Consider the following 16973-nt stretch of genomic DNA (forward strand, 5'->3'; position numbering starts at 1 on the left):
CAATGGGGGGGGGGGAGGAAGAAAATTTGGAACTCAAAATTTTAAAAACACATGTTTAAAAAAAACATTTTCACATGCAACTGGGAAATAAGAAATACAGGAAATGGGGTACAGAAATCCATCCTGCCCCACAGGAAAATTGAAAGGGAAGGGGATAAGAGAAGGGGGGGGGAGAGATAGAAGGGAAGGCAGACGAGGGGAAGGGGTATTCAGAATGCAAGCCATTTTGGGGTGGGGAGAGGGGCAAGATGGGGTGAAAATTTGGAACTCAAAATCTTGTGGAAGTAAATGTTGAAAACAAAAAAAAAAAATAAGCAAAAACAAACAAAAAAAGAAAAATAGATGGATAATAATACTGCTTAAGAAAGCCAGAATTATTTTACACAGATTAAAAAGCATTTCCCTTAAAAGAGAAGTTAGTTTTGGAAATAGACTATGGGGAAATTGAGGGGAAAATGGATGTATTTCAACAAAATAAAATTCCTACATATAAAAAAAAAAATTCCTGCCTTCAAAGAGCTTATATGACATGATCCCATATTTGCCATGTCCAAAAACATGTCTTATTCTGTGTATTTATTTCATTAACTTTCAGTTAGGAGATGAATAGCCAGCTCTCTTCATCATTGGTCCTCTAGAATTATTGGTTGGTCCAGGGGTGGGGAACCTGTGGTTTTGAGGCCACATGTGACCTTCTATGTCCTTGGGTGAGGCCTGTTTTATTTTTATAATCCCTTTCATTGAAGAGATTTGTTCTGTGAAATTGGGCACTGCATTCATCAGAACTCTCAAGTTTTACAAAATTGTTCATTCTTACAATGTTCTTCCTTGTTTCTTAAATAAATGTTACCAGATTAGGAGGAGATAAGAAACAAGTGGCCCCCCATGCCATACCCCAGAAGGGAGGGCACTCCTATCCGGAAGGAATTAATTACACAGAACAAGGACAAAGTGTGGTTTCCAGGCAATTTTTGGCTCCCAGAGGATTCTAATGGTGTCTCTCCCTGGTCAAAATGAAAATCATATTCTATCCTGCTTACATGCTTCATGAATGGAATCAGGCCTACAAGTAGGGGACATGTACTACATTTGTAAAGGTCCAGGACTATACTAGAAACTAAAGCATTACCTAAAGAGAGACTGTACAAAAGATAATGGAGCTTCACTATGATGCTGTCCATATGGTGTTCTTTGACAACTGGGTAGTTTTACTGCCACTACCAGAAGCTTAATGGGGTCTACTGTTTGGGCCATGTCCTTAAAAAGCTCTTATTCACTCTGAGGGTGAAAATAGTTTTGTGTCTATCTGTATTTCTAGTGCTTACCACAGTGCCTGACACATAATGGGCATTAATAATTTCTGAGCCACTGACTGATATTCTCTATTTAATTTTAAGAGTGAGTCATCCATAGCCTCTTTTAGAATGGATGCATCTTGAGGGCAGGTATTGGTTTGTTTGTTTGTTTTTTGCCTTGAATTCACAACTTCACAGAACAAGTTTGGATTCCGTCAAAGGGCCATACTTGAGGACCTAGAGGGTCACATGTGGCCTCGAGGCCTCAGGTTCCCCCACCCCTGTGCTAGCATAATGGCTTGCAGATACTAGGCTTTTTAAAAATGTAGGTTGAATTGAATGAAACATTGAATGTAACCAAACATAGTGAATCATCCATAGCACCAAATAAATCCATAACATACAAGAAACTATAAGAATGCTGGTGCATTATATTCCATGCCATAGATAAAAGAGATATTCAGTAAAACTTGTTGAATGAATAGATGATACAGCTACTAGATCTCATGACTGTCTGAGCTCCCCAAAAGTCTAGTTTCTCTTTCTATTTCCAACCCAATCTAGCTAGTACTCTCTCTTTAAACTCTCTAGGTGCTTAGGGAAACAATGTCCTCCTGTTTAATTCTCCAGACACAGCTCCCAGCTCCAGAATGAACCATTCTCCAGGCAAGACCTCACAGCTTAAGTGGCAGAATTCTCCACAGTCTCCACATCCAAATTAAAATTAGCTATTCTCATTTATCTTAACATTCACAAATGACATTATTCCTTCAGACCCCAAACAGCTCAATCCTTTGGTTCTCCTTCCATCTCATTTATTCTTTTATCTCACTACTAAGATTTCTTCTCATTTACTATGAGGTTTCTGCTGAGTTGATACCTGGTCCATAACAAATTAATATTTGCCAGATTTGTTCATTGACGTAAGTTCTACAAAAGGTAGGTTTTGTCCACATGCATAAAATTGGTGAGGCATCACATATACCATGGGACTTAACAGAAAAGGCACTGTACAAAAAGTCAGGAAGAGTAGGTTGTCCTGGCTGTGTGACCTTTGGCAAATCATTTCACTTCTCTGGGCCTCAGTTTTCTCATTTGCAACAATAATAACCAACATATATATCAAGTGGCTGAAAGATTAGCAAGATACTTTACAGATATCTCATTTGCACTTCACCAAAATCATCTCAGATAGGAACTAGAAGTATTATTATTCCCATTTTACAGATGAGAAAACCGAGGCTCAGAGAGGTTCATCAATTTGCTTGTATTAGTAAATGTCAGGGCTGGGCTCTGAAGATTTTTGGAATTGATTGTGAGACATGGCAGATCCTAGTAAAAGACCGGCCAACATGGCATGTCCTCATCAAAGAATTTGCTGTGCTCTATGAGAAAAGCAGAATTGAAGAAGGTCAAAAAAAACTTGAGATGAACAAATTCAGAGAAAGTCCACACGGACAGTTTGTGGCTGACCTGTGGCGGGGCCTTTCAAGCTCATACTGGTCTGATCAGCAACAGTCAGACACGCTGTAACTTGATTCTAAGATAGTGATGTCATTTTGGTCCTCTTTGAGAACAAAGGACGATCACCAACCAAATGTCAGGGAGGAGGATTTGAACCAAGGGCTTCCTGACTCCAACGCTAGCACCAGATCCGTAGTCGTGTTAGGCTAGAGCAGGGGTTCTTAATCTTTTTTGTATCTTGGACCACTTTGTCAATCTGGAGAAGCCTCTTCTCAGAATAATGAAACTTCTCAGAATAATTGTTTAAAATACACAGGATTACAAACTGAACCAAACATACTGAAACACAGTTATTGAAATTGTTTGTTTGTTTGTTTTTAATTCATGAACCCTGGGTTAAAAACACCTGGTCTAGGGCTCTCTAAGATTCCTTCCAGATCTAAGTCAAACACATTTCCACAACTGTCCTATTTTAAGTGTCACCATTTCATTAACAAGGCTCTCTGGACACTTTCAGTAAAGAAGTTCTCTTGGCTGGCAACGTGCCTCACCATGTATCCATTCTGTAGCCAGAAATGTCTTAGAAAGATTCCAGTGCAGTCAGAGCCCCCATATAGCTAGTCCTAACATTTGCTTGGATCTTTCTGCATCTGTCTACAGTGTGAAGTGGTTTATTAAATCCAAGTAAGTAGAGGGATTCTTAATCTGAATCCTGTGAAGTAATTTTTGTTTTTAATACTTTCATGAATAGATTTCAATATAATTGTTTTCGGGGCAGCTAAGTGGCGTAGTGGATACAGCACTGGCCCTGGATTCAGGAGAACTGAGTTCAAATCCAGCCTCAGACACATAAGACTTACTAGCTGTGTGACCCTAGGCAAGTCATTTATCCCCACTGCCTAACCCAAAAAAAACCCAAAAAAACAAACAAAAAACAACAACAACAATATAATTGTTTTCCTATTGCAATCCTTTGGATTTTATGCATTTCAAAACATTCTGAGAAGGGGTTCACAGACTTCACCAGACCATCAAAGAGGTACATGACATAAAAGAGTTAACAACCTCTGGTCTAGCAAGTTATAGAAAGAGAGGCAATGATTGCAGCCACCCTACAAGGGTCTCTGCTCCAGCTCAGCTACTTAGAAATAGTTTATGGCTGAAATAGGAGGTTATTTAAAGGGATTGATTAAAGTAGTTTACATGTATTTCTCTTCAACAGGGATTCTGATCAAGCAACTTGAGGTTTTTGTCTTACTCTATTTTTTATGCCTCTATGTCAATATGTGACAGATAGGTGGCACAGTGGATAGAGTGCCAGGCCTGGAGTCAGAAAGATCTGAGTTCAAATCTGACCTCAGCCACTCAAATAGCTTAACCCTGTTTGCCTCAATTCCTCATTCCTGTAAAATGAACTAGAAAAGGAAATGGTAAATCATTCCAGTATCTTTGCCAAGAAAACCCCAAATGGGGCCACAAAGAGTCAGAAACAACTGAAATGACTGAACAATAACAACAAATGTCAATATGAACTTTAAGGTTAATGCTTCTTAAGGTCTCTGGTCTTCCACAGTGCTTTACATCCAATAAATGGCTTAATAACCATTGAAATCAGGGGTTCTTAACCTAGTGTCCCTGAATACTACAGTAGGGTTGAAACCTAGTATTAGGTTTCAGAGTCCATGAACTTGGATGGAAAAAAATACATCTTTATTTTCACTGGCCTTTAACTGAAATTTAGTACTTCCTTCAACTACTTAAAAACATTCTTCTGAGAAGAGTGCCATAGGATTCACTAGACTGCCAAAGGGATCAATGATTAAAAAAAAAAAAGGAAAAAGTTTAACATCTCCTGATTTAAAGGATTGCAGACTGTTAGGGTAGAATAAGGAAAGGAGCATGAATCTGAGGACCAAATAAAAAGAGAGATTTCAACTTCAAGTGGGTTCATTCTGGCCCTGCGTACCATCAACCCTGGATTACTCCTACCATCCACTGCTTCAGCTGTCTCAGCTCCTAATCACCTGCTGTGGGAACAAAGCTGGAGAAAATCATTAACTGGATCCACAACAGATTTAAGTTACATGATCTCAAGTGGGCCCTCACAACAGCAAGGCAACCCTTTTACAATTCTCTGATTGACTTACTATCCCATTCACCTCAGTGGCTTTTCCAAATCTTTTCATCCGTCCTCAAACTCTTCAAAGTTCTCCACCTTCTTAGATAAGAACCTTGCCTCCTATTTTACTGAAAAAGTTAAGGCCATTCCCCACAAGCTCCCTCTTCTCCTTTTCTCTGAATCTCATATCATCAAGATGCTTTCTGCCAGCATCTCCTCTTCATCCCTCATGTTTGGAGGTGACCCTTTGTGCCAAAGCAAACCCTTCTATCTGCACAAGTGAATCCATTCCATCCTTTCTCCCATAGATTTTCTTTATCATTCCTACTCTGTCACTATCTTCAATCTCTCCTTGTCTATTGGCTGCTTCCCTACTGCCAACGAACACAACTATCCATCCATCCTCCTCCTAGCTATTGTCCCATATCGCTCCTACCTTTCTCTCCTTATGAAGGTTATCTACAATTGGTGCCTTCTCCACTACTTTTCACCTCATTCTCTTCTTAACTCTCTATAGTCTAGCCTCATCATTCAGTCAAAACTGGTGTATCCAAAGTTGCTAATGATCTCTTAATTGTCAAATTAAATGGCCTTTTCTTAATCCTCAACCTTTTTGATCTTTCTGTAGCCTCTGACACCCTCTTTTTCTTAGTACTCTCTTCTCTCTAGGTTTTTGTGACACTTAGCCACTCTACCTATCTGACCACTCCTTGCTGGATCTTCATCCAAGTAACCATCACTAACCATAATTGTCCCACAAGACTCTCTCTTAGGCCCTCTTCTCTTCTCCCTTTACATTATTTCATTTGATCTCATCAGCTCCCATGGATTCAATTATCAACTATAATGAAGACTGTTGAAATCTATTTAGCCAGCTTAGAATTTTAACTCTATTCCTTTCACTCCAAATCTAGTATTCTTTCCAACACACCATTTTTTAAAAGTGAGGGTATAGATAGAGGGCTAAAGACCTCAAATCTACAGGACAGAACCAAGGATAAGAAAAGAGCCTTATGCGCTACCCATCTGCCTTACATTCTCATTTTTCCTCCAAAGAAAGTCATTTGCTCTCTTCACCAGGGAGACTTTCCAGCCCTGTCCTAAGGCCCTAATGTATCCCTAAGTGGTAGATTACCATTAAAATATATTTTACTCTATATGAGGGTTGGGGAACCTGCTCTATATCCTCTCCTAAGATCAACAGATTCTTTTCCTTGCGTAGATGTGGGGAAAGTTTAAGGCAAAATTCATCCCATTTCTGATTCAAAGTCATAAGTGCAAAGGCATATAAGAAAACCAACAATAATAGGGAAAATATACTTTTTGAATACATACCTATGATGGAATCCCTCCTGAACACATCTCTATCAAAAATGTAAAAGGACAAGTGCCGAAAACTCCGAGGAATTTCACAGTAAAAGTCTTCTCCATAAAAGGGGCTAGGAAAAAAAATAACAAAATGAACATGATTACAATACATGCTTCATATGTACTTAATACTGAAAACTGTAATTAATAAATATTATGAATACATTAAATAAGGGAAAATTGGTTGTACGCATAAACATAGAAAAGCTTTTAAATTCATGTTGTTGGTCAGTCATTTCTGACTCTTTGTGACCCCATTTGGGGTCTTTACTGAAGTGGTTTACCATTTCTTTTTTCAGCTCATTTTACAGATGAGGAAACTGAGGCAAACAGGGTTAAGTGACTTGCCCAGGGTCACACAGTTAGTAAGTGTCTGAGGCCGGATTTGAACACTTGAAGATTGGTCTTCCTGACTCCAGGCCCAGTGCTCTCTTCACTTCATCACCTAGCTGCCCCATTAAATTCATATTATTTGGGCATACTGCTAAAATATGTACTTTATTCTTGAAGGCGTTCAGTTTACATTTTGGAATCAGTTACATTTTCAGTTAAATCTACAAAGGTAGTGAGGTGGCACAGTAGATAGAGTGCTGGGCCTGGAGTCAGGAAGACCTGAGTTCAAATCTGGTTTCTGATACTTACTAGCTGTGTGACCTTGGGTAAGTCACTTAACCTCGGTCAGCCTTACTTTTTCAATGGTAAGATCGGCATAATAATAGCACCTACATTAAAAGGTTGTTGTGAGAATCAAATGAGATGTTTATAAAGTGCTTAGCACATTGCCTGGCACATAGTTGGCATTTAATAAATGCTTATTCTCCTTGCTTATTCCTTTACAGAAAACACAAAATACATGCAGACCCAAAAATATTCCCCCAAACAGAGTTCATCTCCATTGCTGTAATCTCAAAGTCATATGGCTTTCCAAGAACTCAAGTGTGATGTGAATGAATACATTTGTACTACTACACTTGTTCTCTTTGGGCCTCCAAGAAGATCAGAATGCTAAACACTGGTCTAGCAGCTGATTCAAAAGCTTTCTAAAATATTCATTCACGTTTATGGGGTCGGGAGTGGGGGGAAAGGATAACTCAATAACATGAAAAGCTGCTAGAGGTTTCAGTGGGGTGTTATTTTTTTCCCGGCAGCCTCACTGATATATTTCAAATAGAAATAAAGCAACACATTTCAAGTGCATTACATTAATCCCTGACATTCTTCCTGTTTCCCCATTATTCCATCTAAATATCCATCCATGTTATTTTTCCTAGAAGAGGTTTCTCCCTTCTGTCATAGATGATCGTCTCCATGAGAAAGCCTCCCACCCTTTAGAAATATCTGCCCAAGGATGAGTCAACCCAAGAAATGCAGCAAACACCACAGATGTAAATTTTAAAATAAGTCCCAACTTCTAATTAATAAGCTAAAAGCCAGGAGGTCCTCTGCTTAAACAAACCTCATTGTTCTGGCCAAGCACAAGATAAGGATTGTAAGATGCCTACTCATTAAAAAGACACAGAGAATACATATACGAAACTCTGACCCAACATTAAACGCCTATGAAATCTATTCATTGCTTTCAAGAGAAGATAGATGTGTGGTGGCAACTAGGTGGCACAGTGGATAGAGCACCAGTCCTGGATTCAGGAGGACCTGAATTCAAATCCAGCCTCAGACACATAACACTTACTAGCTGTGTGACCCAGGGAAAGTCACTTAACCCCACTGCCTAGCCAAAAGAGAGAGAAAGAGAGAGAGAGAGAGAGAGAGAGAGAGAGAGAGAGAGAGAGAGAGAGAGAGAGAGAGAGAGATTGAAGATAGATGTGTACCTAAGAGTTGATTTAATTCATTGTACGTACATGTTCCACCTAAAATTGAGTAATAGCCCTTCTCCAAGTGTGGTAAAGTAGAAAAAGCATTTTTTTTTCTTTCTTTAAGACAGGACCAGGGTTCAGATCTCAGCTCTGTTATCACCTTATACAAGTCACTTAACTTGTTTGAGTCCCAGTTTTTTTTCCTAAAAACGAGGGGTCTTAACTATAGTTACTCTTTTCACAATGGGGAAGTTAGGCACCTGGAGACCCTGGGATCTGGAAAATCCATATGAAATTTTTTGGCCGTCCCTTCATACCAGAGAAGAAATCCGAATTATTATGTATTAGAAGATAAAATGTTGATATTATACAATACTATACATACATTTTATACATTTCTGAGTTTCTAAATGTTTTCTGGGTTGTCTGCTGGCCTTTGCATGTTGTCTGTGATTTCTGCAAAAGTCCCAAAAAATTCCCACTTCATTTTTTTATGCCAGCCTGCAATATATCAAATCTGCGATGGGGAAAGTTACAATGTGGAAGGGATAACTGTAAATGGTGCATTCAATACTGTTCATCTCTGAATCCCATGATTCTTCATTCTACCAATTGAGTTACTTGTCTGGTTTCTCCTTCAGTAGGAAGTGGCTTCCTTCAAGTCCCAGCTAAAATCACACCTTCGGCAAAAAAGCCTTTCCTGTCCACTTCAACACCAAAACACTCCCTTTGAGATTGCCTCCAATTTACCCTGTATGTAGCTTTTATGTACCTAATTATATACATGTTGTTGCCTCCACAATAGAATGTGAGCTCTTTATGAGGGCAGGGGCTGTTCTGGCCTCTTGGTATTTCCATGCAATGGGCATATATCTTCCAAAAGAGACTGGTATACCAATATACAACTTTCTTAGTCATGAACTTCTATAGCAGATTATCAAATCTCTTTGGAGTCAATTAATTAAAATTGTCTGATTATTTGAATGGAATCTAATGTCTGCTTTTGTTTAGAAAACCATTTCTTCATGGAGAATAAAACTGATGATGCGAATAAGATAGGGGGGCTGACCCAGGACAATCAATTATGTTGTGCATTTGGAAAAATCAATTTACTTACCAAAAAAAATCTATAGGTTATGTCAAGACAATATAAGCTCTGGCGGGTTTTACAAAGCTAGGAAAACTTCAAATACAAGCCCACAGATGAACGAAGGTCTATGTGATAATAGAGTCTCCTGTCGGTTTCTGAAACTTGGGATCATAGATTTAAAGATGAAAGGAACCTCAAAGACAATGTAGTCCAACCCCTTTTATTTTAGAGATGAAGAAACTGGGTCTCTGAGGCCCACAGAGATTAAGTGACTCACTCAAGGTCACACAGGTCACATTTCCTCAGATAATCTTAATTAATAACATTTACTATATAATTAACTTTATATTAAACATCTAGTGAAAAATCCACTGAAAGAGTGAGAATTAAATTTATCACTGATTGCACAATAACATGAGAGGTCACCTTGGCTGAGTCACTCTGTATCTCATTTCTCCATCTTTAAAATCAGACCCTACCAAGGACACTGTAAAATTGTGATAACACACAATCACACACTTAAAGATCTTTGGAAGAATGGCAGCATAGAAATCCAATGGACCTTTTTGTTTTTGTTTTGTTAAATAAAAAAAACTAACAAGAAATAATGACAATACAAAAATAGGAAAAGAAAAAATAAGGAGAGAATATTTGTAATGTTTGAGTTTTTCTAAAGAAATAGCATTATCTAATATAGTGTCAATGCAACACAATATAACATATTATAACATAACATGTTGTTATTCAGTTGTTTCAGTCATGTCCAACTCTTTGCGACCCCATGGACCTCTGTCTCTGGGGTTTCCTTGGCAAAGTTACTGGAATGGTTTTGCCACTTATTTCTCCAGCAGCAAACAGAGATTAAGTGACTTACCCAAGATCACACTACTAGGACCATTTCTGAGGCTGGATTTGAACTCAGGTTTTCCTGAGGCCAAGTCCAGTGCTCTATCCACTGCGCAACATAAATAACATGATATGGCATGACATAACATAACATAACATAACATAACATACATAACATAACATAACTTCTCTCCTGATATTATATCTCAGGTATCAATGAACAACAACATATCATGTTTTAATGTTACACTATATTGTGTTATATAGATATTGTATTAGATAACATTTTTTCGTTAGAAAAACTCAAACATTACAAATATTCTTTTTCTCTTTTCCTATTCCTGTACTAATTTCTTATACGTAATTTCTCTCTTCTATAGAAACATGAACACACTTGACTAATGAGTACAACAGGCCTGTGTTGTAGCAAAATGTCACATTTCACCATATTTTAGACCTTTCCTGTCTCAGATTAAGACCATTTACCCAATGCTCACCTTCAACAGGAAAAAGAAGAACGAAAAAATGAGCTTTCTCAAGCAACCAACAAGAACTGGTAATGGTCAATAGGTTTCATAATATCATAACAAAAATAATTATGACTGTAGTTTATAAAAATCTCAGTAGTGCATATTCAGGAAACATGTTGGAACAAATTGTTCATTAGATTAATTAGAGAGAATTGGGCCTCATTAATTTTTCTCACCAAGGAAATCTTGCTTTTAACATCATTAACAATAAAACCTTAAGTACTAAGAAATTAGTCCAAGATAAATATGGAAAACTATCAAGATGGATGAATAGCTCACAGTAATATTTAACAACAAACCACAAAATATTTATTTGATTATAGTATATAAGAACTGTGTACTCACTGTGGTTTTTTTTTGACACTTCACAATGATTTGAACATGTTTATGTGAACTTTCTGATTAGGTATTACTATAGTACTTTGTCTTCCACTGAAGTCATCGCTGTATGCCTCACCATGGCATGATAGTGATTCTGAGTTTCAAAGCACAAGCCTTATCGAGTCAGCAAGGCTCAAAGGAAGGACCCAGTGATGAGATAATACTTGTAAAAAGTGCTTAGTACAGTGCCTGGCACACAGTAAATGCTATTGAAATGTCAGCTATTATTATTATTATTTTTACTACTATAGTTATCCCTTCCAGATCACGATTTTCCCCATTGAGGTTTTGATATATCGTGGGTAGGTGTAAGAAATTAGATGGGAATTTGGGGAGAGTTTTGCAGAAGCCACAGATGATACACGAAGGCCAGCAGATGACACAGAAAAAGTTTAGAAACTCAGAAATACATAAAATATATGAAAAGTACTGTATAATATCAACATATTGTATTTTTTAATACCATAATAATTCAGACTTCTTCTTTGGTAGGCAGGGAGGGCCAAAAAATTTTACATAGACTTTTCAAATCATGGGGGTGCTGTGCCCCTAATACCTGCGAAGTGGAAGGGTTAACTACATACATCTTCAGTCTTAAGATCAGTTTAATTAAGTTTAAAGAGACTTATCAACAGAAGGCTGGCCACAAGGTGATAACTTTTTTTTAGCAATATCAAAGTCAGACGTCCAACTAAGGAACAGAGAATTTGTAATTCATATTAGCACAGAGAGTATTCACATCCAAGGTGTATTCACATCTATCAAATTATATATTCTCAAAGTATATTTTTAAAAGAAATGTGCATTTACTTTTAAAAGCTAATTCTCAATCATCACCTTTCTGGTACTTCATCATGGCATGAAGGCAAGGTTGTCTTCTTGAAGGTTATATCAAAAGAGCACAAGCTATGGATGGTTTTACAAAACTACAAAGGTTTCAAATATGGACCCAGGAATAGACTCAGAGGACTGTTACCAGAGGATTAGCTTACTCAAGTACCAAGGGACTCATCAATGGTCAATGGAAAGTTGGCCACCAGAGTGATTAACATGGTCAGATCTGCATTTAAACAAAAGTACTTTCACAGCAATGTGTAGGATCAACTGGAATAAAACTTGAGGCATCATCTCTTTCCTCCACTAAAGCCAACTTCTGATGCTTCATTGTGTGACAAGGTTAACCATGAGCAGTTGAAGGTTATTCCAATGGAGCACAAATTTGGGTAGGGCTTATCAATGGTTCAAGTATGGGCCAAAAAATGGACTATTTGTCTATCATTTGAGGATCAACCTAGCTAAATTAAGAGAGGTTTTCTCCAGGTTGGCCAGAGTAATGTGTTGTTGTTTATTGTTGTTGTAGTTGCTTTGGCCAAAGGAACTCACAAAGATACAAATCATTAATTTATGGAAGGGGATTGTGAGCTATCCCCATAAATCAGGGGTCATTAACCTGACGTCCACAAACTTAAAAAATATCTATTTTGACAAGTGTATTTCAATTGGTTTCCTTTATAACACTATGTATTTGATTTTATGCATTTAAAACACTATTCTGAGAAATCCATTGGTCTCACCAGACTGCCATTGGGGTCCATGACTCAAAGAAGGTTAATAACTCAGTCCACAGAAGGACCACCCACACTAACAAAACTATGGATACTTAAAGCACCATTTCTTTACACATATTTATAACTATGCAGTGTTAATGGGGTAAAAAAGTGAGGAGAATTATTAGTATTATTTTTTAAGTAAAAAGATGTGTATCCCTGTTCTTCTGTGTCCTTGAAAATAACTTCTGAAAAGCTACTTTCCAAGGTCATCTCCAAAGGAAATGAGCTGATACCCTGTAGGTGCCTGCCTTATCTACTATGGTGACATATTTTTTTCAGCCAAGCACAGGTTTCCATTCCATTCAACACAACCCCCATGGAAGAAGGGGAAGGAAAGAGATGAAATGCTCAGGACTAATATGGAAGAACTCTGAAGAGATAGGGAAAGGAAAGACACCAACCAGGAACACATTGAGTAAGAAAAGCAAGGCATAGGCAGGAAGACTTCCTTTGATATGGCAGAATACACCACAGATGACAAAACAATGTCACAAAACACTGAGTGAAATTGGGCTGTGTGCAGGAATCTTCTATTAATGGGGTCCCAAAAATAGTCATGGGCAGACACAGAATTAGAGTAGGCAAAGGAGTCGGTTAGTAGGATGCAATGACGAACACTTTTTACTTCTTTTTATAACTGCATATATTTCTGATACCAGAAAAGTCCACTCTCTGTGGCATGTATGTATTTATTTTCTGACGACATATTACAGTGAAGGCTCAAAGTTTCTGGCAGGCAGCAATGGATTAGCTGACAGCACAAATTGTCAAATCTTGCCTAAGGTGCATAAATGTCTTGCCCCAGTACTCATGATAGGACACATCAAATAACAAATAAATGGAGGTGACAGGACTTTGAGTTGATGTTGGGCTGGAGCAGCAAATGCCCTGGTCTAGTGACAGCCTTGGTTATCTATAACAAATACGGGCGCTTTGAAAAAGTTTTGAAGACATACCAGGTAAGAGGTACTGTGATCTCAAACAACATAGGCACAGACTTATTCCCCACTAGTTCTTTTTTATGAACCCAAATCTAGAGGATGTTAAATAGGTATTTTGTTGTTATTGTTAAGTCATGTCCAACTCTTCATGACCCCATTTGGGGTTTTCTTGGCAAAGATAGTGGAATGGTGTTCCACTTTCTTCTCCAGTTCATCTTACAGATGAGGAAACTGAGGCAAACAGGATTAACTGATTTGCCCAAGGTCATACAGCTAGTAAGCATTTGAAGCCAGATTTAAACTCAGGTCTTCCTGACTCCAGACCTATTGCTCTATCCACTGCACCACCTAGCTGCCCCAAAATATTACATGCTTTTTAAGCAAATGCTGAGAGGTACCCTTAAATTCCAAGTTGAGAGTGAAAATGTAGCATAAAGCCATCCTAGGTTTCAATATTCAAGAGCAAGAAAACACACACACACACACACACACACACACACACACACACACACACAATCAAGGAAACAATCTGCACAACGGCCACAATAATGCAAAAGAAAAATCTACCAAAAGATTTCAGATCTCAGATCAATGCAGTGACTAAACTTGACTTCAGAAAATCTATTGCTTAAATAGACCTCTCTCCTCTCAGTAGAGAAGCAGTGGAGCAAAGGTGTAGAATGAGGCATACCCTTCTTCATCCATAAAATATGGGGGTTGGACTTGCCAACCTCTACAATTCCTTTAAACTTTAGGTAGCACAACGGATGGAGAATGAGACCTGGAGTCAAGGAAGACCTGGGTTCAAATGCAGCCTCAGACACTTGCTAGCTGTGTGATCCTGGGCAAGTCACTTAACCTGTCTGCCTCAGTTTCCTCATCTGTAAGATGGGGATAATAATGGCAGCTCCCAGGCTTGTAAGGAGATCAAACGAGATAATACTTGTAAAGCACTTAGTACAGTTCATTATTATCATTGTAAGTCTATGATCCTATGTTTTGCTTAACTATACTTAAAAGGAGGATTATATTAGGTGAGGGGAGGGAGGGTAATCCAGAAATGACAGTGATGCTAAGAAAATCATCAGTAACACTTCAAAAAAAAAAAAAAATCATTGCTTTAAGCCATTGCCTTCTTTGCTGTCCTAGACAGATACTGAACTTTAAACACATGCTTGTCTAGTCAAATAAACCTCTTACCAAAGTGTCAGAACAAGTTCTTGCTTTCTAAAAGATCAGATTCTTAGATATCTATAAGATATCAAACACAGGCAAAGATTCACCAAGTAATCATGGATTAGAAAACAGACAATATAATTCCTGATTACAACATAATCAGAATTTCTTTTTGGTTTCCTGTAATACTGGTATTAAAACAAGGCTCATACCATTTAACTCACTGCAGAACTATTTGTGCCCTTTTTATTGCATTTCCCATGCAGGACATGCTTTTCCCTTCAGAGAGCTGGTTTATGGAGATTTGAAAGCTCTGCTTCTGATCCCAAAGAGCTTGTGTAACAAACAGTTGTACTATCAGAAGAAATATTACAGGGGTTGTGCCACACACTCTGCGTCACAACCATACTGGACTTCTTGCTGTTGCTCTCCCACAACATTCCATCTTCCCTCTCAGTGCCTCTGTTTAGGCTCTCTGTCACCCCCTGCATGGGATTCATTCCCAAACCACAAGAATTTCTTAGAATCCCATCTTCTTCAAAGCTCAGCTCAAATGTTATCTCCTACATGAGGAGGCCTCCCCCTCCCAAAAAAAAATGAATTTGTATTTACTTTGAACTTATTGATTTGAATTGTATTTATTATATTTATTTAAATGTATTTATTTGAATTCTGTTTACTTTGAATTTATTTGAATTATTAGAATTATGTATTTGAATTTATATTTTTATTTCATTTAATTATTATATCTGAATTTATTTTATTTATTTAAATTTATTTGAATCATATTTACTTTGAATTTGTTTAAATTGTATTTGTTTATTTGAATTTATTATATTTTATTTTATTATATTTAACTGAATTGAATTTATTTATATGTACACATGTTGGTTGGTAGGTGTTTTTTTCCCTCTCATAAAATGTAAGTTCCTTGAGGGCAGGGACTATTTCATTTTTGTATCCCTATGGCCCAACACAGTGTCTAGTACATAGAAAGTACTTAATAAACACCAATTGATTATCCAAATGACTTTCTTTCCAAAAGTTACTGTACTTTTCTAAAAACTATTAAATTTACTTTTTTCCCTCTATAATTTGAGGCCATGCTGGCCATCTTTATCCACGGGCACCTGACTTTCTTTCCAAAAGTTACTGTAGTTTACTGAAGACTATTAAATTAATTTCTTTCCCTATAAAATGTGACATATCCTTCTGGTAATGATAGCCCTCTTTATCCACAAGTACCATCTTCCAATTCATCACACCTCATCAATTTCTCTCCCATTGTAAACATAATATATCATAGCTAAACATCAAATCTGATGGTAGAAGGACACTAAAGACCATCCCCTAGTAATAGAGTTTACCTAGGATGTCTTGAATTTCCCCATGTCCCCTTAAAAAGAGTTAGGGCTGCAAATTCTCAATATAATGACTCAAATCAATCTCAACTTTATGTTCTTGTCCGGGAAGGCAGACTCTTTCACATCCTTCAAAATCCACAGGCAGTGCCTACAATTAGAGAAAGGACCGAACTGCCACCAAGGAGAACAGTTAAAGCTGAAATATGGCATCAGAGGAATGGATGTTACGGGATGCAAGGTCATGTACTTTTATATTCTGTCTTTAGCTCTGATTCATAATGGGGAAAAACTCAGCAGAAATCTAAGTTGCTGCACCTCAGAGACAGAAAGAACTTTAAACCTTCCTTCCCTCTCTATCATTTGATGCTTTGTAGTTTTTGTTTTTTTTTTTTTTTCTTTCAAAAACCTCATGCATACATACAACTTCACATTCTGGGTGATTCTGGATAGATTCTCTCTAAAATATTTTTCATCCATCTACTAAGATGCTGCACTGATCTTTTAATTTAAAATGAAGAAGAATCTGATGGGTTTAAAATATATTCTTTCTTGAAGAACCAAACCTCTCAGATTAGTATTAATATGAACTCTGTCTATAGTTCCCTAGCCCTCATTCCCCCAAAGTTAGATGCACAAAACAATATCTTCTTTCTAATGGAATCAAGGGAGCCACACAACCGCTATGAGCTTCCCCTTAAATTACCAGCTTAACCTTGGGGTATCTCTTCTAACAGAACTTGCTTTGTCTCAAACCCAGACCTGAGAAGTAAGAGGTCAAACAGCAGTCAAAAATGGCATGATTAATGTCTCAAGCACAATTGTTTCACACTTTCAGCCTTAGGGCTTCAGAACTTTCTTTCCAAATTTAAAAAAAAAAAAATGCCTCTGAATTGGCTTGCCTCAAACACTGCTATTTGATATAAGGAAATGAATGTGTGCCAATAGCATGGAGCTATAGAGGCCATGGAAGAGTAA

The 16973-nt window shown here is 37.6% G+C and overlaps 1 protein-coding gene across 2 annotated transcripts in view; it reads right to left on the reverse strand.

Annotated features, from left to right (window-relative positions):
• LOC114046205 (ras GTPase-activating protein 3) overlaps positions 1 to 16973 on the reverse strand; it is a 287044-nt gene that overhangs the window by 152572 nt on the left and 117499 nt on the right. For both annotated transcript variants that reach the window (XM_027866456.1, XM_027866457.1), the window contains exon 3: positions 6214 to 6317. In XM_027866456.1, the coding sequence (XP_027722257.1) occupies positions 6214 to 6317 (104 nt within the window). The remainder of the gene's footprint in view (positions 1 to 6213; positions 6318 to 16973) is intronic.

This window comes from Vombatus ursinus, unplaced genomic scaffold (genome assembly GCF_900497805.2).
Source record: "Vombatus ursinus unplaced genomic scaffold, bare-nosed wombat genome assembly UNPS02014781.1, whole genome shotgun sequence".
NCBI lineage: Eukaryota > Metazoa > Chordata > Mammalia > Diprotodontia > Vombatidae > Vombatus > Vombatus ursinus.